The 25391-nt window shown below is 49.2% G+C and overlaps 1 protein-coding gene across 1 annotated transcript; it reads left to right on the forward strand.

Annotated features, from left to right (window-relative positions):
* Positions 1-11882: 11882 nt before the first annotated feature.
* Positions 11883-23734, forward strand: IGSF10 (immunoglobulin superfamily member 10; the record flags this gene model as incomplete). The annotated part of the gene is made up of 6 exons (XM_079540030.1): positions 11883-12073; positions 13557-13686; positions 14556-14946; positions 15423-19598; positions 20215-21106; positions 21826-23734. 6 exons carry the CDS (start codon positions 11883-11885, stop codon positions 23732-23734), a joined length of 7689 nt encoding a protein of 2562 aa, XP_079396156.1.
* Positions 23735-25391: the final 1657 nt, after the last annotated feature.

The following is a 25391-nucleotide window of genomic DNA, read 5'->3' on the forward strand; positions in this document are numbered from 1 at the left end:
CAAACGAGCATCTTGTGCTCTGATCTGCACATTCACATGCCTCGAACTTCAGCACAGCTGCGATGTTCTATAAGAAGCTTCTAATGGATGAAAACTGCTTTGGAATAATTTGCAGCGTTCATCCTTGGAGATCATTTTGCATTCAGTAACAGAAAGGTCAGCTGAACTGACTTATGGTTCTGACACAAACCAACAGAAACATACAGCTAAGTCAGAAATACGCAGCATGTTTCCAAAACAAACGAAACATAATTGCAGTCACTTGGAAACAGTAAGAAAACTCCATCTTCCACCAGCTGCTTTTGCCCTTAATATGCACAAATACAGAAATCTTTTGTTCCAACTTGCACTGATCTGTGGCTCCCCATCTTGTTCATTTCAGCAAAGGATCAGCAAGACAACCAGGACAGCCTGAGTACCAGCAGCATGTCCTCCTCTGCTCCCCCCATAAACACCCACAGACATTTGCACTGGAGCCAGTGTGCATAGGAAGCGCCTCCAGCCAGCAGAACACACGGATGGAACAAAGCCCAACTCCAAATGTGTTCTAGAGAAAGCACTGTTTAAAACTACACCAAGAAATGCTTTTCCACAGGTAAATATACACTATTACAAATTAAAGTCCGCAAACATTTTTGGATGCACCAGATCAGACTTTCAATTCAAGAACTTGAACAAACGTTATTCAGGTAAAAGCAATTTGTGATGGATTTCTGTGCACCAGAAACCTACGGCTACGGACTTCCCTATAAATTCACAGCTCAGAGCTGAAATGAAGATGAAAGCGAAACGCCTTTAGTCATATAATCACCTTTAAAATCCACCTTCCCTCTTAGGCAATAAAGCAAAGGTGTAATATGTACTAAAGGCATTTGTCTGCTACTTGTTCCGAGTGGACTGGGAATTACAGCAGTGACTCCATCAGCTCAAAGTCTCATATCACAGCCCAGTGTTGCACTGGCCTCATTCTACACTCGAGCACACCTCAGACATCTGTACCAGTACAGCTTAGAGAGTCATTTTTAATTAGAGAGTTGCATCTAGATTATGTAACAGTCTGTACATTTCTCTGCAGTGTATTAGGCACAAGACAAGCAACTTTTGTAAGACTAAAGGCTGCACAATATTACTCAGTGCTACAACCCAAGTACAAAACACAGCCTCGAGAAGCCTCCTACTCAGATGTTTGCATAGCAATCTCTGGAAGGAGCCTTGGTTTTTCTCCCTGGGCTGATCATTTTAAAACAGAACACAAACTTCTGAAACCTAACAATAAAAGTTGCGGTTGTTGTTTATCATTATATGTTGGTCTGCAACATTCAAAGCAAAGTTCACAATGGGTCACAGAAGACAGCTGCTGCAAGGACCTCAGGAGCACAGAGCTCACACAGCCTTCTGCCCAGGACAGTGTTGTGGAGATGGAGTCACAGAATGGAAGCTGCACACGGGACAAGCAGAGATCACTGTTTAGCTACAGCTTCATAAACCTGATGTGAAAACTGAAACTGAAAGTGTTATTATGTGGGCTCTGAACTGAGATAAATGTGAAAGTGACAACTTCATTTTCCACTTCTTTAATCCATATTAATTTCACTGCCATCACTTTCCTTTCCTGAATGAAATTCAGATGCCATTCATTCAACACAGATCGATTGCTTCAGGCTGGAAGCTTCAAGAACTCACACCAGATGTGTGTACATTTCAATTGGCTCAATGAGGTGAGCTCTCCATAAACATCAACATTTGTTTAACATACTTGGCCCCAGAGTCTATGCTCACCAGCCATTTGCTGGTACAGCTTAGCAGAAAAGCTTTATAATGCACGTTTAAAAGCGTACTTCCATGTGTTGGTCTATTTTATGCAATCCACCACACAAATTCAGTGAGCAAATTAATGAGTGCAAATTAAAGACATTCTTTCTGTGTTGTAAACAAAAATACTCAAGTGCTGTTATCTCAGGTTTCTTCCTGTAGAACAGCCCTCTTCCCTCCTCCCCAGATTTCAGCACAGAACCCCCCTGACTGCCTGGTGTTGGCCTTGTCTTACAGAGATCTGAGTAAGAACTCCGTTTGGCAGACACCTTATGCCCTGCTACAGCCCATCTTCACTCCTAAGTCCCAAAATAATATGGTAGAATGGAGGACAGAATAACATGGAGCCCTGACCAAGCACAGGGTCTCAGCCGTGCTTATCTGACAGTAGTCCCAGGAGGTTTCTGTGCTCAGGAATTCTGAGCCATCCAATTCTTCCTTCTAACATCTGAAAATGATGAAGTTCTCTGGCTAATTAGAAGTGCTGGCAAATAGCAGAATCTACCAGCTCTGCAGAAGAGAGGTCACAGTTGAGGACTGAGAACACAGCATACATGACCTCAAATCATCCTACTTGTGAAGTTTTAATTTACTTTTAACCATGAAATAACACAGTTCAGAAATGCTCACCTGCGTGCAACTTCGAAACAAACAGGTCTCATTTCTTTTAGCTGAGAGGCACCCAATGCCTGGGGAGGGGGAGCGAGTGGGTTCTTTATGTTAGAGCCATTTAAAAGACAGGATGAGGACAGCCAGCAGGGCCACCTTCACAAGGAGATTACCGACTCCTGCCACATGACAAGCAAAGATAACCCACGGCTTGCATCAGTACTCCAGGATTTTGGTTTGCATGTACATTTAAGAGCCTCATTAATCAACTGCCAGAACATCTCCCATTAACCATCCCTTTATGGCATTAGGTTATGCAGGCCTACAGATTGGTAATAGCATACTGCTCTTTGGACTCGCTTTGTTTTTACTTAAGACGACAGCTAACCATACCTAGCAACTGTCACATTGTTAAAGACACTATCAGCTATTAAGCAACTTTGCCATTCCAATCCCCACCAATACTTCACCTTGTTAATGATAACCTATTTAATCCTGTCTATGTGTAATGTACTAGAGATACTTCTGCATTTCAGGAACTGCAATCACATTTCATACGTCAATCCTCAGTGCCACTCCTACACCACGATGAGGTACAGCCTTACCCAAAACATTATGACAAATAAAGAAATGCTAAAAATACTAAAGGAAGCTGATTAATTACTTTGCTATCTCCAGGAATGAGCATCTACTGCCCAGTAGGTGCTGAATGCCTCCTGGTGGTGAAGCACTCTCAGTTCAGTGACCACAGTTACAGGTAATGCTTCCAGAGCGCCACACGTGGCAGAGGACGTCGGGCCCTTTCAGCTCCGACCCGAAATGCACCTTCAGGTCCGCAGAAGGCAGCGGACACAGCAGAGTGTCTTGGCAGGACTTCAGGGTAGGAATCTATTCAGGCAAAGAACTGGAGCGAGAAGGCTCGTCTCTGAAAAGGCAGGATTGAATTTGTGTCACTCCTGGCATGCCGTGCTCCCATGCAGCTGCAGAGCCCAGCGCTTCTCAGACATTTGATGTGTTCTCTCTGCAAACGCTTTGGCCTCGGTGAGCCAAAAGACACAGGAGATGTGTGTGCTGGGAAAACAGAGCTTTGGCAGCAGAAAGTCGCTGTGCTCCAGGAGCCTGCAGAGGGATGGGGATGGTCCTGTAAGCTCACAGCACTCCTCAGTCTGCAAACACACATCATGAACCACGTAGCTCACATACGGCAACAAAGAAAACCGAGACAAAGCTGCACATGAGTTGGCATCTTAGGGGGAAGCAGGTGAACTTCTCCGAATTCAAAGCTCAGTCACACTTCCTGCAAACTACGAAATACTTCTTTGCATCCTGTAGATCAATCAAACAATTGGTAAACACAGCAAAGCTGCTGGCAAAGCACAATAAGAAATACAAGCCTGACTGTAAAACATGAATGGCAAATGCCAGAACAAGGGGACTGAAATCCCTTACTTAAAGGTACCTACTATGGGTTTTGTGGCACAAAAGCTCCTGCTTACTCTTAGCATCACTGTTGGCTTTTTTTCCTCCTCAACTGCACAGATGGGAGAGTATCAGCACACCTGATTTCATACTCAGCCTGGTGAGTTGTTGATGCCGAAATCCTCCTTCCCAGAGCAAGTGGCCAAAACATCACAAGTGCTTTATTTAGTTAAAAACTAAGTATTTCTATCACTCCAATACCTTTAATAAAAATTAATAAATCCATTGGAAAGGAGAGAAATCCTGTCTAATCACATGCATGTAAATGGATTAGGTATCCTCATAGCAGAGAATTACACATACAGGTTCTTCAGAAACTGTCTTCAATATTGTTTTTTAAATTAAAATAGTTAAAAACCACTCCTGGCTGGTATTTGAGATTAGCACCCAGTCTGCACCTGCAGTATTACTTTAACAGGAGTATCTGCATTTCAGTTCATCTTCTGTTTGAATGCATTTGCAGGTTAATATCTCTGCTCTCAAGGTGGTCTAAAAGGAGTGTATGGGAACTGCTGGGTCACGGCCTGAACCTCTGGCTGATCACCTGAGGGAGCCGTGAGTCAGCCAGAGGAGCACAGGTGAAGGCAATGCAGCTGTGCTGCAGGAAGGGGGGGAGCCTGGCTGCACCTCTCCTTCACCCATTTAAGAGCTGAGTGCCAGGGGGGCAGGATCTCTTCTGGAGTTTTGTGAGTGAGCCCAGGACAGGGGCAAGCCTTCTATCTATTCTCTTTTTGTTATCGTTATCTGCTTTGCCTAACGCTCTTGTTTATTTTGTAATTAAAACATCTTAGTATTCATTGATTATACAAGGAGATTGAAGATCTCATCACAGGTCACATTTAATTACACAGCTTGAGGATATATTCTGGTAATGAGGAAACCAGAATTTCTTAAGGCATGGAGTTCTAAGCCAGCCTTTCCTACTTAAGAGAAAAGCGATAGATGTTCTCTCTTTTTATGCCCGTCTCTAATAACCATGCATGGGAAAGGTGCCACAGCTTCTCACGATGCAGGAGACAGACCTTCCTCAGCATGGTGACACCATTCCACGTGCCTGTACCAGAGGCACCAAGCAGCAGCTTTCAATGAGCATCCAATCTTGGCTGATTGATTGGACTCTGAGTCAGCTGAGGTGTGGGAGTGCAAAAGCTGCCATCAGTGGGTGCCCCTGGCTGCCCAGACCCAGCACAGATGTCAGTAACAGCCTGCCCTGACCAGAAACAACTCATCACCTCTTGACTTCACACGTGATGCTCAACAGGCAGAGGGGTACACAACAAGAAAGAAGAAAGCCCCTGTTTGTGCCAAGCAGATCACAGGCACACAGCAATGCTCTGCTGTGACATTCTTGGGCCAAAGTCACTTGGAAGCTCAGAGTTGAGGCACAGAGCTGGGAGCTCCAGGCAGCTCCCCACACCACCACAGGGGGAGATCATCATGTAATTCATTAAGTCACACTGAATCAACTGAAGTATTTTTCAAAGGTTTAAGGATTATTCATCACTACTGAAATGAATTCACAAATCTTTTACATTGAAAAAAAACAAACTTAACCCCAAATAGGGCACCCTGCTTTACATAACAAAGAAAGCAATAATAATAATAATAATCCAAAAAATAACAAATAGCACCTTACTCTGAGAGGAACAAGAACCTTCAACAGAAGCTCTAAAGATTTCAAAACTCACCTTTTGGGAGCTGGGGAACCCTTCCTCCCTGGAAGATGCTCTGCTCTCCAGAGCCTTTCCTCTCCAGGCCCAGCACACTGTGCTGCTCATCGCTCCCTGCTTCTCCCTCCTCACACAGGCAGTGATGGACAAACAGGACAGTGAGATGCAGCCACGTCTGCAGCTCTCTGCGTGCTCAGCCCTGCACCTCTCTGGGAGCCTGCTTGCTTTGCCCGCTCCATCACCTGTTACTGACCAACTGCCTTGAGTTCTGACCAGTTCAAGGTCAGAATGAAATACTCTGAGGACTGTTACGCCCTGATTGGCAGTTTCACCTCAATTCTCAAATGCACATCATGTGCACTCACAAATTTTCTCTTTTTGGTTTTATCATTAAAATATATATATATATATATATATATATATATATATATATATACTTATGCAACAAACAAAACCAAACCATACGATACTTACACTGCTTCTCACGCTGTAGATTCCATGCATGCTGCTCAGCTGCTGTCACACAGAGCTCTAGCAGCCACATGCAGGACTAGAGAGGGCTAAGCCTGTCTGGCTGCTGCTAAAATGGCAGCCATGGCTGCACCCAGCTGCAGCCTGTTGGTTAGTTGGTTTGTCAGCACCCAGGTGCAGCCTGTTAGCACCCTGGGGCAGGGCAGCAACATGGAGTGGCCCTTCTGCTGCAGTTGTATGGAGAAAGAAATGTGAATATAACATTTTACGCTGATTAAGTTTCAATTTTATGGTCATTTTACAGCCAGCACTGTTGGAACAGAAATGGGAATTAAAACAACTAGATCTGATAGCATCCCCTGAGCCACTGAGATGCTGGTGCTGTTATGCCACAGAGAAGAAGCAGGAGTGGAAAGGGGACCAGTCGACCTGTGGTGCACTGAGAAGTCAGCCCTGTGCTCCTGAGAGTTAACAAGGCTATTAACTTCAATAGGAGTAAAAGTGAACTCTGACAGGATTATTGTCACAGGATTTTTCTTCTGGGAAATGGGAGTGGGATCTGTTTTCCCATGACCAGCTGCTTGCTCTTTCCATATTAATAGAGATATTCATTTGAGCTTTAGCAGCATTCAGCATTCAGACAGCATACCTGAATGTGTTTACTCAAATGAATGAGAAAAACCAATCCTTGATACATAAATTCCCCAGACATATTGCCTGGTTTCTTGCAGCCTGTGTGTAGCTCAGCACTGCACAAAGCAGACGTGACTTACAGCTCCCTTATTATTCGCACAAATACACCAGCAGTTTAAAAACACTGACTGTGTTTGCAGAATCAATGGGTGCTTTGCTGGGAGTTTGTCCAGTTCATCACAATAAAACTGAAGTGCCTGAGCCACAGAATAATTTTACCTCTGTGTGCTATTTGCACGCTCCCACCACGGCATTTTCGGAGCCACACAATTAGTTTGAAGGCTGTCCAACAACCCACTGAGCCAGCCCTTACCAAAGCCTTGTGATGCTTCTGTTAGCTGCTCTGCTTGTAACCTCTGTTTCAGTCTAGAGAAAAAGCTTTAAAGCTTGCTTAAATAAACTGATTTAGGGCACAAGCTTCCATTGGATGCCAGAGTTCTCTGTGGTTCTGGTCCTGGAGGTATTGTGGTCACGTCAAATCTGCAGTATTTGCTTTGGAAAATATGGTAGGGCTACCTGAAGCCTTGTGGAGAGTATATGCCCTGTGAGCTAGCTGAACTTTCCCTTCGTGTCTAAGAGCTTGAATTCACCAAACATTCCAAACACACCAAATTTTCTTCACGACCTTTCAAGCACAGCTTACTCTGCTTCTTCAGCGCTCCAGGAAGCGGAGTGCTGAAGAAGGAGACCTTCTTTTCCTTCAGGAAAAGCAGGGATCTGCACTTACCTGCTCAGCACAGTCAGTGTGCTCCGCTGTGCAGAAGAGATGCTGATACCGAAGATCTGATCCAGGTTAGGCTGAGGTAAGCTGAGAAACTAAAAACACCTTACAGAAAGCGCTGCATAATCTTGTGCTTACAGCCCTGTCCTGGGATGGTGACCCAGCTGGTTTCCTTACAAATGGAGGCTGTGTGTGCACAGCAGCTGCTCCGCAGAGCGGGTCGGGCAGGGATTCGCTCAGGCACAGCAGTGCGTGCTGCTGCTGTTCTCTTTTTTATCACAGTGTTGTTGTTTCAGCCTCCAAAATCTCCGGCAGATGTGACCGCCTCACGTCACATCTTTAGGCCTTTCCACACAAAAGTTATGGTAGAAGCCATAACCTTTTCAGGGGAAAATCATTCCTGGTCCAAGCAGAGGGCCCTGGAGCGGCGGCTCAGCCATTGCTGGCCATGTGTCAGCTGATGCTCTGGGCAGGTTCCCATTCCTCCTGCCTGACTGCCGCAGAAGAATGAGACAGTGGGCAGCCTTGTGCCTGGGGAAGACATTGCTCTGCAGCAGACTCAATTCTTGGGCAGATTTGGACGTCGTACCTTTCTGTAGGCTTTCCTTTTCCAACATGAGTTTAGAACAACGTGTTCCTAAAGCAGCTGATGTGCTGCTTTACCATTTCTTTTGTTTTGCTTGGGATTACTTCCATATTTAAGTAAACAGTAAGACAGTCCAATTCTGGGCAACGGGACACATGATCCAGAACCATGCAGTGAACTGGCACAGAAGATACTGGAAGAATTTGGCCAGCAACGAGCTGTGAAAAAAAAACAGAATGGGAAAACATTTTGCAAACAGCCTTCAAAGAGAGCTGTACAACATGGAGAGATGGGACAGCAAAAGGTGGAGAGGATGAGGCAATGTGGGAATGTTGTGGGATGGGAACATGTGGAGCAGTCATCTTCAGAACAGCTGATCAGTGAAGGGAAGATTCATTCATTCCATACACCATTTCCTTTTTGTGACATCATTCCCCAAAACCTCAGTCATACTGGATTGGCTCATTCACTCTAACAAAGATGATGATAAGAGTAAAAAAGTCAGAAGAAAAATTGAGAAACAAAATAAGAGCATCAGGTGATGCACACTGCTGGAGGGGGGTTCATGCGTGTGTTTGAAAAGTCTGTGCGTGTTTGACTCCATAGGACTGGCTTTCCCAAGGATGCAGAGCGGTCAGAAATGCTGACACATGTAATAAACTGAGTAGTGTTTGGTTCCAGGGCCTTCTACTCGGCTTGAATGGTATCTTTCCTTGAAGAAGGTCTCAGAACCAAAATTCGGAGCAGAGATTTGGCACTAGCGCATTGAACTGCTGTTCAGGAGAGCTGGCTCATGCTCCGCTCTACTGCAGCTGTCCGCACACCCTGCAGTGCTCACCCAGCCCTGCACCCTGCAGGCTCAGCTGTGCCCCCACCGCCGCTGCATCCCCAGCAGTGCGAAGCTCCCCGTGGGCACGGCAGGGAGCAGACATCACAGCGCTGGACGTGGCCTGACTGCTGAGTGTTACCCGTGCTTCAGGGAGGAGAGAACCCGTACAAACTGGAGTTGTAGAATGCTGCCTTTCCTCCTTCCTCGTGCAAATTAAGTCATGTCACATACAGCAGGATATGAACTGGGAGGGAAAAAGCAACAGCAACAACTGAAGTTGTATTCTACGTTTGATTTGTGTCATTTGCTTTGAAAGCCCATCTCCAAAGCACTTTCGTCGTTCCTCTCCCCAGCGCTACTGTGTTTACACTCAACCACAATTTCTTGCCAAAATAGAGTTTCAGTTAACAAAAAGCTCCCTTGATTCTCCCCAGTAATGAATTCCATCTAAAAAAATGGATTTGCCAGCAAAACAGAAAGAGCAGCATGGGTTTGTAGAACCATTGTACTTCCTGCAAGGCAGCCCAGTTAAATCACAGCCACATTATAATGGAAAATATTCCACATGTACTTCAACAACCTTAAGGAAGGAGAATTTTGTGGGTTGCTGTAATCTAATACTGTGTTTCTCAGAAGCAGAGTAAGAGTTGGGCTCTAATTACAATGCACATAGTGTGTCCATAAATGAATACCCTTTTCTTAAAGCTTTTTAAAGTATGTCGTGTATTTTACATACGTGCATTCAATTTTAATGCAGTTTTTCAAGTATGTGTTTTTGGATAACGCTCTCAGAAGAAACCTCAGTCCCTCTTCTGCTACAAATGATTGGTATGTCTCCATCATTTGTCTACAAATGATGGAGACATACCAATCATTTGTACGTCTTCACATCACGTTTACACAAAGAACAGCATCAGAACACGTTGCTCTGGAAGTGCTGATCTCAGTAATCCAGAAGAACAAAACAGCTCATGAGAGGAATTCAGCCCTTCAGAGAGGAATTAAGCTGTAGTGGGATGTTAATTGTAACCCTGCAACCCTTTCCTTATCAGTCAGAGAAGCAGTACTCGGCGGATGGGGCAGGGCGGTCCCACGTTCCTCCTGGCCATGAAGGTAACAGTCAGCAGAGAACAGAAGAGCGGTGCTCAGCCGAGCTGTGCTGCCACTGCAGAAAATCCGCACAGCAGTGGTGAGACGTGATGAGGAGTCTCTTAGGCAGATCTACTATGAACTTACACAGAGCACTGAGTATTGATCTGCGAGAAAGCGGCAGCTGCCTGTAGTCGGTAGGAGCCTTTCTGGAGCGTGTGACTTTGCTGCAGGTAGCATAGGTGCTCCTTGGACAAATATTTTGGTAGAAGTTTAGCAACTATATCGAACACAACCACCAATAATCCTTTTCAGGCAGATAACAGCAATACTTCCGCAGGAGGTCTATGTGACATGGTTAAGGTACTTGTTTTCTGACTCTTCACTAATTTGGGCAGAGTCCAAACGCGTGATGCAGTGTCTGAGAGGTGGCTGAACCATCCATGTCTCACCCGAAGCACCAAAACTCAGCAGCTGTTTGCTCTGCAAAGACAGAAATGATGTCGTGGCGGAGCAGATGAGACACCAGCTGCATGCTGCACGTCCCACCCACTGACCTCAGTGTAAAGGGACTGAGAAGCTGAACAGAACCAAGGCGCCAAGGGGCTTTAGGCTGTACCGGGGCAAACTGAGGGCTGGGGGAGAGCCTGTGACCTGGTGATCTTGCTGGTAGAAGCGATGGTGTTGGCAGATACCAACATTGAGTAAGACACTGAGAAAGGAGAAAGAGGCCACGGGCCCTGCAGTGGCACCCTGAGATGGGTTTCCTCAAAGGTCCCAGCTCCTAATTCTGTGCCAGAAACTTCCTTTGGATCAGAGGGCTCACATTTAACTTCACGTAACACTGACTGCATACAGACATAATCGTTTAGCAATAATTAAGGCACCTTTTAAAATGCACTAGTAAGGTCTCACAGCTTTCAAGCCATGCGGCGATGCCCTAACCTCCCCTAACAGCCTTTGCACAGAAGCATGCCGCCGATTAAGCTTACCGCTGTTACAAACACCATCCAGCAAAACATGAGGAGCTGAAGCATCGGCGGAGGAAGATCACTCCTCGAGGCAGCTGGGAGTTTGCAGTGTCACCGGCGGCTGCCGGGGGGGAAACCACGGGAGAGCGTTCGCTCCCTGATGCCAAATCTCGGCATGCCGTTCCTTCCTTGCCTCGGGGGAACGCTCCAGCCGAGCCGCGGGGGTCCGCGGGCCCCCGGAGCGCCCGGAGCCGCGCAGAGCCGAGCCCGGAGCCACGACCCCCGCCTGCCAGCAGGAGGAGGAGGCAGCGGGCCGGGTTGGGCTGGGCTGTGCCGACCGCTCCTGTCCCGGCCCCGGGGCAGCGCCCGCCGGGGCTCCGCTGGCGCAGGTAGGGGGACAGGACAGGTGCCGGCTCCGCTCCCGAGCACGGCCGGGCGGGGGGAGGCGGGGGGCGGAGGGAAGGTGCGGCGATGCCGCGAGGGGCTTTGAAATTAGTGACAGTCGTTTGGAGTAATTACTGGCACGAAAGGAGCTGACGTGTTCCTTCCCGAGGACAAATTGCTAGCAGATTTATAAACGGCCAGACCGCCGTGGAGTATCGGCGGCCACATGCGCGGCTCCGACTTTTTCTCCGTCGCGACGTTACACGTTACCTGCAAGCGACGGCGCGGGGTGCGCGTCTCCGTCAAACGAAGGGCGTGCGGCCGCTTCTTCAGAACGACGCGTTTTATTTCAGCGATCCGAAACCCGAGAGCAGAACCGAGAGCTTCGGCTCAGCCCGGCGGGCCGGCGCTCCTTTGAAGCCGCGAAGCTTCGTCGCCGGGAGCGGCACGGCACGGCACGGCACGGCACGGCACGGTGGCGCTCCGAACGCGCGGCTTTGCTTCCCGTGCGGGAGGATCCCGTCCGCTCCCCGCGCCGTGACGGCCGCCCCGCAGCGGTGCCCGCACGATGGGCGCCCCGCGCCGCTGTTGGCTGCGGCCGCTGCTCGCCGCCTGCCTGGCCGCCCGCCTGGCCGCGCTGTCCGCTGCCTGCCCCCGCCTCTGCGCCTGCTACGGCCCCGCAGAGGTGCACTGCACCTTCCGCTACTTCACCGCCGTTCCTCCGCGCATCGCTCCGGACGTGGAGCGCATCAACCTGGGGTACGTTCGGGTCGGCGCCGCGCCTCTGAGCGGGTATCTTTCAGCGCTCTGCTCCGCCAAGTAATAACTGAGAGTTCCCAGCCGTAGGGCTAGAAACTAACCCGGGCGGGGAATGAAACTTCGGTGAGTGGTTTGCATTATTCAGAGGTGGCCGCAACGAGGCAATGAGAGCTAGAGAAGTGTAAGACCTCCAACACTGTACAGAAGTGTGATGGATGCGAGAACCTTAAAAAGTTTTGGATTTGAGTTCTTTTACGTTATCTGAATATCTTGCGTCTGTAACACTGAACTCTGAAGGGGTCTGAAGCAGAGATAATTAATTCCAGGAAAAGACAGCTACGGTGGGGCCAGAAACACAAGCGTTCAAATCTTCAAAGACTTATGCTGTGACTTCAGAATGTCATGCAATACTGTTTCCTACACTGTTATTTATCCAGCTTATAGGAAATAGCATTTATCTGAATACTTCAGACACCAAAATGAACCAGTTCAGGTGATCAGAAGGAGCATAGAATAGATTACACACAGGCTTGACAGGTCTGTCAAAGGGCTTTCCTGCAAGCATCCTCTGCCATGAGCCCAATGGCCACGCAGCAGCCATGTCTGGCAGCCCCAGTAGCACTTTGGATACACATGGCCTTAAATTGTCCAAAGGTGTACGTGAAAAAGACAAAAGGAGGTTTCCATGGGAGCTTTTCCCTGCCCTGCTGCCGGCTCCCTGGTCACAGCTCCCTTTTCCTTCTCTGGTTTGGCAGCATTTCCCAGGAGAGCAGTGTATGAAGGCCTACAGCTCAGCACCAGCACTTCTGGAGGGCTGTGGTTGCCCAAGGACATGTTTGCAGCACTCATTGCTATGACAGACAGGCCAGCTATCTAACCGGGGAATTAATCTCTGCTCCTGACCACTGGGCACGGGAGTTGTGATGGCTGTGTGAGAAGCAGATCAGGCCGTGTCAGCAAGGTAGGATGTAGAGGAAATGAAGGTCCAGAAGCACTCCTGAAAAGAGCAGAGGGTGGCAGGAAGGGCAGCAGAGGACAGCGAGACCCTGCAGGGCTGCAGCTCCACGGTCAGGGGCAGCGCTCAGTGCGGGCTGTTCTCACACTGCAAAGGAAGCCTTTCCAGGTCTTCTCCATGACAGTACGATGCAGAAGGGCAATGCCGTATTGCAGTCCTCTGCCATTACACGCAGCCCTTGCCCTGGTCCCTGCAGCCCCAAACTGGCATTCTTGTCTGCATGTTGTTGCAGTTATTTCCCATAGCCAGTTGGAATACAGCCTTCAGGAAGCTGCCTGGGACAAGTTAACAAACTCTGTGCTAAGGAGAACAGATGACTTACATAAAACTTCATCTTCGCTATCAGAAGCGCTGCCTCCCTTTACACATTTCAGAGAGTTTTCTTTCATTTTTGGTTAGTTTCCTTTAAAACAAGACGTGTGGCTGTCTGACACAGCCAGGTCAGGTCTGGGATGCTGTTTGTTCCAGGTACAACAGCTTGCTCACACTGACTGACACGGACTTTGCCGGCCTGGAGAAACTGGAGTTACTGATGCTGCACAGCAATGAGATAAACGCAATCCCTGAGAAGGTGTTCAGGGATTTACGTTCACTACAGGTAAGGACGACGTGTTGGAGATAACCCAGCCTTAGCTTCCATTATGACCTTTAGGCAATCAGACAGCAATACCAGTCTGGGGGAGCAGCCCAGCCGCCTTCAACCTTTTGGTTTCCTGTTCCTAATGGTATCCCTGTGAAAGGTAAGGACATCCAACAGCCACCTCACGGGAAATGCCTTTCCTTCCCAGGTGGGCATTCAGGTGTAGCGTCAAGAGAGAGATGAACAATGGCAGATATCTGACATAATATCTTAACTGGCAGCTGCAATTGAGACTTTCTTCTATGTGAGGAAGGCTGCAGAGCTCCAAGTACTACATCTGCAGTCTTCAATTAATCAGTCACAGCTAGTATGGCATCCATCTATCCTGTATCTGTATTTGCCATCTAGATAGTCATACACACAGAAGTAATTGAACGATTATTTATGACCAACCATTCCCAACCAATTCCATGTCAGTTAACAGTTACTCTCCAGTTAAATTTCAATCCAGAGCTGTTGTTAATAATTACAGAGAAGTAAAACCATTGTAGCTGTGACCATTTGTGACCATGAAAGACCTGAAGTGCTCAGAAAACACAGCGGTGACTCGATTGCTTTGGAGTATGAGAGGTGAGGAAGGAGAGACAGAAAGCAGCTAACGGGTGAGTGTGCACATCTCCAGGATGCAGTAACCCTCGTGAAGGCCACTCCTGTGCCGAGAGCTCAGCTGTTACCTTGCACAACCACAAATAATTCCCGTACAACTCCCAATAACGCTTTTTTCCCAGCCATTTGCCCTGCTGGTCTGTTGCAATACTTCAGAGTAACCACCAATCCAAATGGCCTGGGAGCCTTACAGCAATGTAACGTTGCTTTTTCCTCAACAGGTCTTAAAGATGAGCTACAACAAGGTCAGCGTTCTTCAGCAAGATGCTTTCTACGGTCTGAAGAGCTTGGTCCGGTTGCACATGGACCACAATGAAATTAAATTTGTAAATCCCAACGTTTTCTATGGCCTCACATCACTGAGATTGGTCCACTTGGAAGGAAATCTCCTGAAGCAGCTCCATCCGGACACTTTTGTCACCTTGAGCTACCTCCAAATATTTAAAGTGTCCTCCATAAAGCACATACACCTGTCTGATAACACGCTGACCTCGCTACCACGAGAAATGTTTTCCTACATGTCTGAGCTGGAGAGCATTTACCTCCATGGGAACCCATGGGCCTGCGACTGCGATCTACAGTGGTTTGCAGAATGGGCAGAGCAGAGGCCAGGTGAGCTGACAGCTTTGCTTGTTCTTTTTAATCACCTTACAGCATCTTCTTGCTGGTAGCACCGTCCTTTATTTATTGACATACACTCCTAGGGAAGACTGGAAACACAATGGCATCTGATATATCTCTAATTGTTTGAATGCTGATGATCGACCTGCTGACACCTGCTGTCAGTCTTCCAGAGGTACTGGATGCGTTGTTATTTGTGCTACACCCCTCGAATATCACAGCAAATTAACTGACGTAAAGCAGAAGCAGCTACATGAAACTTGTCACTCCTTTACAGCGCCAATGACCCCTTTGTGAACAGCAGGCCATTACAGCATGCTTGCACCAATCCTTTGCACTTCTATTATTTCTTACCCCCTCTACTCAAAACGTTACTCCCCAGCATCTGCTTTGGTTTTGTTTGTTTGTTCAACTTCTAAGAGTCCTGATCCTAATGCTAAAACTAACTGTGTTTTTCTTTCCTTCAGATATCATAAAGTGCAAAAAAGACCGAAGTTCTGGTGCTCAGCAATGCCCAGTCTGTGCCAGCCCCAGGAACTGCAAAGGGAAGAACTTTGTGGGTATTCCTCCTGCAGCTCTGACCTGCACTAAGCCAGTCATACATCACACCCTGAAACTCAAAAACCTCACAGTGCCAGAGGATGGGGATTTCAGCTCTGTATCTCCCAAGGACTTCCTAGCTCCCATAGGATCTGTGGTTTTGAACATGACTGACCAACGAGGAAATCGAGGTAACTTGGTTTGCAACGTTCAGAAACCAAAAGAGATGTCTCCCATCTCATTTGACAAAGAGGACAACGTCACAGTCCTCAGAACATCATTCTCATCATTCCTTGTGTGCGACATCGCCTACGGACACATTCAGCAGCTGTGGAGCATACTGGCCCTGTACAGTAATTCTCCCCTCAAACTCGACAGGAGTGCTGTCGCAACTGAAACACCTTTCATCACTTACCAATATAAGCAAAACTACTCTGAAAAAGATGAACTTTTTACCAAGGTGGAGGCTGAACTCAGAGCTGAACCATCGTGGTTAATGCAAAACAAAGTGGCACTGCAGCTTGACAGGACAGCAACCACACTTAGCACGCTGCACATTCAGTACTTCACTGATGCTGAGATAGTTTTGCCCACCGTTGACCAAAAGAAAGTGGGAAATAACTGGACAGTGATCTCCAGGGACAGCAAAACACAAACAGAGCACACTGTTCCAGTCGGGGGAACTGTACAACTGGACTGCCAAGCAATCGGGCAGCCAGCTCCTGCAATAGAGTGGATATTGGCTGATGGGAGCAAAGTCAGAGCCCCTTATGTCAGTGAGGATGGCAGAATTGTAGTAGTAAAATCTGGGACATTCACGTTACGAACAGCTGATACGTTTGACTCTGGGCTCTATCACTGCATAGGCACAAATGGTCACGATGCAGATGTCCTCACGTTTAGAATCACTGTGGTTGATCCTTACATGGAACACAGCAGTGTAAATGGGGCCCAATTTTCCACAGCGGTTGGCAGCATTCTGGACCTTCCCTGTACCTCTGCCGCTGTTCCAGATGCTGCCATTAGTTGGGTGTTACCTGAGAGAGTGGTTCTTCACCACTCCGTAAGAAACAAACAGATTTTTGGCAACGGTACCTTAAGAATACAGGGGGTAACAGAGCGAGACAGCGGCTACTTTAGATGTGTTGCAGCCAACCAGTACGGTGTTGATCTTTTGATTTTCCAAGTGCTGGTTGGAGAGGACAAAAGCACCCCACAGAAAGCACCCGTGGCTGCGGGAGAGTGGGAAGAGAGCGATGGCTCTGGCAATGCAGTGGTGCCCTCAGGTAGAGGAAGGCAGAATTCCTCAGCTGCCCTGCTGAGCTGGACGGGTCAGGAGCCCAGTGCCCCAGCACACAGACAGCAGGGCACACTCAGCACCCGCACTGGCAGCGGCCGCAGGAGGATGACGAGCCGTCAGCACTGGGACAAAGCTGGCAGGAGGCTCAGGGGGCACCGAAGGCGCTTTGGCTCCTCAGCCAAGAGAGCCAACCCCCAGCGCTGGGCAGCCTTTCTGGAAAAAGCTAAGAGGAACCCACCTGGGACACAAAAACAAGAAGTGGAGACAACCCCGCCTGTTCAGGTCCATGAGTTCTCAACGGTGCCTGCGGATGAGGAGGAAATGTCTGGTGCTGCCATCTCCCCAGAACAAGAGTTCATGATAGTGGTAACAGAGGGGGCCACCATGTCTTCCCTGGGGAGCACAGCTGGAAGCACAGCCCCCGCAGGGGCCGGGACCCCCCCACCCGCTCCCTTCCCACAGCCCAGCCCATCCGTCAGCCCCACACCAGCAGATCTAAACCCTACGACCACCACCTCAGACTCATGGGAAAGACCCAATTTAAGCCAAACATCAGCAAGCAGTGGGAAGCAATCGATGGCAACAGAGGGAGCGAGCAGAACATCTGCGCTCATCAGTGCTCAGCAAAGATCAGCATCTCCTGGAGAACATAACAGTCTGCATTTAAAGGCTGTATCTGCGACAACCACGGGGAATGTTACAGACAGCAGCACACCTGCAACTTCCCAAAATGCAGTGGGTGAAATGCATAGTTTTACAGAGTTTACTGATAAGATTTCCACCAGAACAGGTGGTCAGGCATCTGCAGCAACAATCAGCAAGCCAAACTCTGAGTTTGGTCACATTCACTTCCACAGTGCTCAGAAACCTGTAACTCCTGCACTACCACTGGACCCAAACATCGTTACTCATCAGCACGCTCAAATCATTCAGGATGTGACAACCCACACACCTCAGGCCCGGCAACAACATGGGAGAAGGAGGAAAGTTTCTGCTAGGAGAAAAATGGTCAGGCCAGGACATCTTCTGAGTATGAGAGAGCACAGGCGCAATTCAGGGAAGCAAGGCTCTGCTGGAGGGAGAACAGCTATTGCTCCAGTTGTCCTGCTGAGTTCAACACACAGCCCTAACGTGCCCACCTTCAACAACTCACACAGCAGCATCAACCCGCTCAGCCCAGAAGCGCCTCTGTCCTCCCCCTCTACTACAGATGTGTCCTCAGAGCACTCAGAAGGCACAGCTCGGAGCACAGCATTCCTCATGGAAGAGGACAGTGCACCCACTGCAAGGCAAGGAGCCGCTTCCACCGCACTGCCTGTAGTTACTCAAAGTACCGGAGATGCTGCCCAGAAGGAAGCAGAGAGCAGAGCTCCATGTCACAGCAGCACTTACAGAGCACGGCCTGTTAGCAGCAGGCTGCCAACGTCTGCAACCCACACAGCTCACACTGCAGAAATCACACACATGATGAGCACGAGGACTGCTTCTGCTCCCCCATCGGTCTTCTCCAGATCCTCATCCAAAAACTCCCAGGGAGGAAAAATTATAAGAGCAGTTCTTTTTGGAAATGGCACACAAAAGGAAGTGCCGAGGACAGGTGCACTTCCACCAACAGAGTTATCAGTCTTGCTTCCTGAAACTACAGCAGTGGCATTGAGACCCCACGTCTCTCCTTTGCCCTTCACACCCATCTCAGCGGGCGTCGATCCCGTCCCATCTTTAGGCAAACCCGCTGACAGCAGCAGTACGTCAGAGAAGCCCCCTGACTGCAGCCCTGCAACGAGCACAGCTGGAGGAACAGGCAGAGAGAGTCCAAAGCCAACAACTACAGCTTCTACGGCTCCTCAAAAAGCGTTCAGAACAGGAAGAAGGAGAGGTCAGAGGAGGAGGCGGCCCCCTAAAACAGCTCCTTCTCAAAGCCCAACCACGGGCGCCCGCACTACAGCAGACGCAGCCTCAGCCACCACAGCCGCAGCCAGCCCGCCCGCTGCGCCCACCAGGCACGCGCCTGCAGCAGCGGGGTCTGACAGCCCACCCGCAGGCTGGGTCCCAGCTCTATGGGCTCTGCCCCCACCAGGCACAGCACAGCACGGACCCACGACAGCCCCGCAGACAGCAGCGGCCCCCAGCATGGTGGTGAGCACCCCTCCCGCGTCACTGCTGCCCCGCAGCCCTCGGCCACAAACCCCCACTGCAACGGCCCCAACCCCCCCACTGCCCTCAGAGCCTCTGGGTGCCAAGCGAGTGCATCCTGCTGCAGTCAGTGCCGCAGCGCGCTCAGAATCTGCTCAGCACCTCAAAGCTTCCACCCCAGCGGCTGAGCGGCCGCACCTGTGGACAGACAAGGAGGCTGCTCAAGGCAGCCCCGTGGCACGGCCCCTGGACCCGGGCAGCACCGAGCTGAGCAGCAGAGCTCTGGGCACCACGGCTCCAAGAGAGCAGCGTCCCACCTCAGCACCGTCCATGGGGGGAATCGGTGCTGGGCTGCCATCTGCAGAAAGGGGAGGCAAAACCTCAACAGTTAACACGCCGACTGTGTCGACACCATGGCAGGTGGCTGCTCCACATGCGTACCTGTGGGGCAGCTCTGCCGACGGCTGGTCTGACCAGAGACAGCATCACAAATCCACCACCAGCATCCCTCTGTCCTTGTTCTCTTTAAGCGGAAACTATTTCACAAAGCCCAGAATAATTGGAGGAAAATTAGCTGCCTTCACCGTGCTGGCCAACTCAGATGCTTTCATTCCGTGTGAAGCTACGGGCAACCCCCAGCCAACAGTGGAATGGACCAAGATCTCCCCAGGTAAGCTCAGCAGCTCCGGGTGCCACAGTCTGGCAGGTGGTTGGCATGCTGCAGGCAGTAGTGCTTGCCTAGGAATACCATGAAGGATCAGTTACGGCACAAACTAAGAAATAGTGAGAAAAATGACATCCCAGCATGCTTGCTGGAGTGCCTTAATACTGTCTACGAAACAGTGGCTAAGGGAAACGTTAAATATGTGCATACGTAAACAATAACCTTGTGCTTACTGTGAGAAGATTAAAGCTCTTCTTGCACATTACTTGCTGCTTCAGAGCAGTCAAATGAACATAATGAACCATGACATCAAGTTATTACAAGGGCAAAACATTTACCAATTTGCAACACCTGCACACACAAGTGAACCAAAGTACTTCTGGCTACACAAAGCCTTACCTGCAGTATTGGAGTCTTGTCTCTACCAAGGAACTTAGATTTGGTTGTCTTTTGAAGCTTTTCCACTGCATATGTAGGATTTATTATTTCTCCCTTTCTTACCACCACTATCTTGGGCATTTGGGCAGCGTAGCCCAGGATAAGGAAAGCGTATATGGGTACAGAGCAAAACAAGGCGGGATGGAGAGGTCTGATGCCGTGCTGTTGTCCCTCCCTCCCGCAGAGACCGATGCCCCAGCGAGTGGCAGCAGGTGGTCGGTGCTGCCCAACGGCACGCTCGCCATCACGCGGGCAGCCCTGCAGGACGGCGGGCAGTACTGCTGCACCGCCACCAACGCTCTGGGCACAGCACGGCTCCTGGCCACGCTGGCGGTGGTGGCCTACCCGCCCCGCATCGCCGGTGGCACGCAGCTCCTCACTGCCCACGCCGGGACGCCCGTGGCCATGAGGTGCCCGGCCGAGGGCAGACCTCCTCCCTCCATCTCGTGGGTTTTGGCCAATGAAACGCACGTTTCCAGCTCTTCCCAGGGAAATCAGAAAGTTCTCGTGCAGCCGGATGGCACCTTAATGATCAAGGACGTCACGGTTTACGACAGGGGCCTCTACACATGCACGGCCACAAACCCAGCAGGCACCGACACGCTGACTGTGAAGCTGCAGGTCATCGCAGCACCTCCCGTCATCGTGGAAGAGAAGAGACAGCAGATCACAGCTACGGTGGGGCAAGACCTGAGCCTTCCTTGCACCGCAGAAGGGAATCCTCAGCCCCGTGTCCACTGGGTCCTCCCCGAAGGGACAGTGGTGAAGCCCCTGCAGTTTGTGAACACCAGGGTGCTGCTGCTTCCCAACGGCACCCTGCGGCTCAGCGGCATCGCGCCCACCGACAGCGGGAACTACGAGTGCATCGCCACGAGCTCCACGGGCTCGGAGCGCCGGGTGGTGACCCTCACTGTGCGGCACCGGGACACACTGCCAAGGATAGCTGCCGCCTCCCAGGGCATGACCCAGCTCAGTTTTGGGGACAAACTGCTGCTGAACTGCACGGCCACAGGGGAGCCCCGGCCCAGGATAATCTGGAGGCTGCCATCCAAGGCGGTCGTAGACCAGTGGCACAGGTAGGAGCCTGTTTTCTCCCCCAGCTCTTGGAAAACTCACGTGCTAGCATCTCCAGTGCTGGTGTGAGGGAGCGGAACATCTCTGGAACGATCCATTAAGAGCTAAATTCACTTCTGAACACAGCTCTGTAGTACCAACAACAGCAACCTCCTGGCTGAAATCATGGCAGAGTGAAAGGCAGCACATTCCAGCACCAGTGATGTTCTCAGCCCCTGCTGCCTGCAGGCTCGAGCTGAATGCAGGCACAGGAGGAAAAGAGGTGCTTAAAGCAGAGGTGCATTAGCAAGGATGTAAAGAAATACCGTGCAAAATCAGCTCAGGCTCATTGTAAGCATTTAGCGACTCCTGAAGGACCCAGCCCCATTATGTTTCTTTCATCCATTGCAGGCACCCAGATTTGATTCACCACCATTTACATCCCAACGTTGTGGGAAAAAAGCCTTGGTATTTTCAGTAAAGGAAAGAAGTCTAGGAAAACGGAAGTGCTGAAACATAAACATAGTGCCTTTAAAAATGTACTTAAAGTAGCCAGGTATCTGATACAGAATATATATCATGAGGAATTTTTAATTTATGAAATACAACTTTAAATTAGGAAATCAAGGAGCAAAGCTCACTCCATAGTTAACGAGTTAATAGTGTAAGCCACTTCCAGCACTCAGTATCCAGCTTCAGAACTTTGTTCCATAATTCTTTTCCTCTTTCTCCCCCACAGCAGAATGGGAAGTCGAATCCACGTGTATCCCAACGGATCCCTGGTTATCGAGGCAGTTACTGAAAAGGATGCGGGGGACTATTTGTGTGTCGCAAGAAACAAAATTGGAGATGATCTGATACTGATGAAAGTCAGCATCACAATGAAACCTGCCAAGATTGACCAGAAACAGTATTTCAAGAAACTGGTGCCCTACGGAAAAGATTTCCAGGTGGACTGCAAGGCCTCCGGGTCACCTGCACCAGAAATATCCTGGAGTTTGCCGGATGGAACAGTGATCAACAACGCGATGCTGGCAGACGACAGCGGACACAGGTCTGGCAGATACGTCCTCTTTGACAACGGAACGCTGTATCTCAACAGAGCTGGAGCAACAGAGGAGGGAGATTACACCTGCTACGCTCAGAACACTCTGGGGAGAGATGAAATGAAAATACACATCACAGTCGTCACGGCAGCCCCTCGCATAAAGCAGAGTCACAAGACGTACATTAAAGTGAAAGCCGGGGATACGGCGCTGCTGGACTGTGAAGCTGCTGGGGAACCTAAGCCAAAAATATTCTGGTTGCTGCCTTCCAGTGACGTGATCTCCTCTTCCACAGACAGGCACCTGCTGCACACTAATGGCTCCCTGTCAGTCCGCCGAGCCAAGCTGCTGGATGCTGGGGAGTACATGTGTGTTGCTCGTAACGCCGGAGGGGATGATACAAAATTGTATAAACTGGATGTTGTTGCGAAACCACCTATCATAAATGGCTTATACACAAACAAAACGATCATTAAAGTGACTGCAGTGAGGCACTCGAAGAAACAAATCGACTGCAGGGCAGAAGGGACGCCTCCCCCCCAGATCATGTGGATCATGCCCGATAACATTTTCCTGACAGCTCCGTACTACGGCAGCAGGATTGTCGTGCACAAAAACGGAACACTCGAAATCCGGAACCTAAGGCCTTCTGACACAGCAGATTTTATCTGCGTGGCACGGAACGACTGGGGAGAGAGCGTGCTGGTGGTGCGGCTGGAGGTACTGGAAATGCTAAGGCGACCCATGTTTAAAAATCCATTCAATGAAAAAATAATAGCAAAACCTGGGAAAACAATCACACTGAACTGCTCTGTGGATGGAAACCCTCCACCTGAAGTAAGCTGGATGCTGCCCAATGGCACGTGGTTCTCCAAGGGGACCAGGATGTCCGAGTTCCTCCCAGGAAGCCATGGAACCCTTACCATCCGCAACCCCAGCAGAGACAAAGCCGGGAAGTATCGCTGTGCAGCTAAGAACCAGGTCGGCTACATCGAAAAGCTGATCGTCCTGGAAGTTGCTCAGAAGCCCACCATCCTTGTTTACCCCCAGGGGCCAATGAGGGGCATCAGCGGGGAATCGTTGTCGCTTCACTGCCTGTCCGATGGCAGCCCCAAACCCAGCACGGCGTGGACTCTTCCAGGTGGCCACGTGCTGGACCGACCTCAGATCAACAGCAGACACATCCTGCTGGAAAATGGCACGCTGGTGATACGAGCAGCTACCATTCACGACAGAGGGAATTACGTGTGCAAGGCCCACAACCCCGCCGGAGATCTGTCTGTAACCGTGCCTGTCACCATTGTAGCCTATCCTCCGAGGATTACAAACAGACCCCCGCAGACCATAAGTACGATGCCCGGTGCAGCAGTTCAGCTCAGCTGCACGGCGCTGGGAATACCAAAGCCAGAGATCACATGGGAATTACCTGACCGCTCCGTTCTCTCTACAGGTAACCGCGGCCGAGCACCTGGCAGTGAACTGCTGCATCCCCAGGGGACGCTGATCATCCAGAACCCCCGGCCGTCAGACTCTGGAACGTACAAGTGCACAGCAAAGAACCATCTTGGCAGTGATTTCACAGTCACATACATTCATGTCATTTGAAATAAGAAATACAGAATGAGTGATTGGTAGCAAAGTATACAGCTGGACTGAGTTCATTCTTGGAATAAGTTTAATCAAAGGCAGCTGAAGGCACATAAGTGCCTAAATACATTTACAGGATTCACTCTGCAATGAGCACACCAAAAAGAAAAAGGAAATTAGATCTAGCATTACCATGCAGCATTGATTCAGTGATCGAAGGGACCTAAATAAAACTGAACTTGAGGCACTTTTGCCTTGCCAGCAAACTTGGAATACTGAACGATATTACTTTCTAGAAATGTACCTAGAGAACTTCCGTACAGGACTGATGTTTTTAAACTAGATTAATAATGTTCACCTTGTGTGGCATGGATCAGAAAGGAAGAATGTCCAAGGACCAAAGAACAGATTTTACTGTGCTGCAGATTACCTTCTTAACACGTTAGATTATTTGGTACATTTTTATAAAATAAACATTCCCTGGTGAAACAAGCAGTGAAGACTGATTCACGGTCTTTTGTGCAGAACGTTGGGAGGATGCATTCAGAAGAATTTGGGCGTTAGTCCAGGTTGGCATCATTTTCCAATTATCACAAAATTTCTTTTAAAGATTTCTCACTTAGAAAACAATTACATCAGTCTGCATGTCAACTGAGAATTTTGCTTTCTCAATGCACTGGGTAGGTCTAAGGGGAGACCTTTTGCCTTCAGAACAGAGGGAAATGGACACACATGCATTCTGCGCAACCGAACGGTGAACTGGACTGGTCAAATAACTATCAATCAGTAACTCCAGCTCTGAGTGTCTCACTCACGCTCTTCCTAAGAGCATTAACACCAGGACAGAAGGGCCAGAAGAGCCTTTTCCCCTGAACTCACCAACTGGGGACTCACGTGTGCCATGGAGGGGACCACGCTGCCCTGCCCTGGTGAAAGCACTCCCTTATCATTACAGGATGCCTAACAGACACGTGGAGAGCTCAGGGTCACCATCCCCCACCTCACCAAGACTAGCTCTTCACATCCTTTAAAATAACAACAGAGAAGTTCAAGAAGTGTAACGTACCTCTTCTGGGATAAAACAGCCATCGCTCATAGGACAGTCTGCAGTGAAACTCCTCAGTGCTACGCAGCGTCCGAACCTCCCGCAACAAATCCCTCAGCAGCGGCTGATGAACACACAAAGTTCTCATGAGTGAGAAAGTGCCAACAGCTACATGCAGATTCTGTCCTCTCATTTAACCACGTTATGATCGAGCTGGAGATTTTACTTATTTGTTCATTTAAGAGTTCATACTCAGCTGGGGAAGCCTTTGTGCTGGCATGACCATTTCTGAACATCAGCTGCACGTGGTCTGCTGTGTGCTTCCTTCCACACAGGCTGGGTTACACCAATCTCATCTGTCAGCATCTGTGACAACTTTATCTGCTATGAAGAACAGTACACTTCCACTGGGGATAAGAAAATCCATGTAAAAACAAACAAACAAACAAAAAACCCAAAAAAACAACTGAAATAATTTTTATGTAAGTTAGACTTATCTGATCACTTTAAAAGACAATCAGAATCTACACATTAACTGCTTTATATGATTAAATCTTGTAAGTGGGATAACATAAGGCAAATATAACAGCTTACAGCTTGAACAACTCCTGCTGTTGTAGACAATACCGA

Source organism: Tetrao urogallus (assembly GCF_951394365.1).
Source record: "Tetrao urogallus genome assembly, chromosome: 9".
NCBI lineage: Eukaryota > Metazoa > Chordata > Aves > Galliformes > Phasianidae > Tetrao > Tetrao urogallus.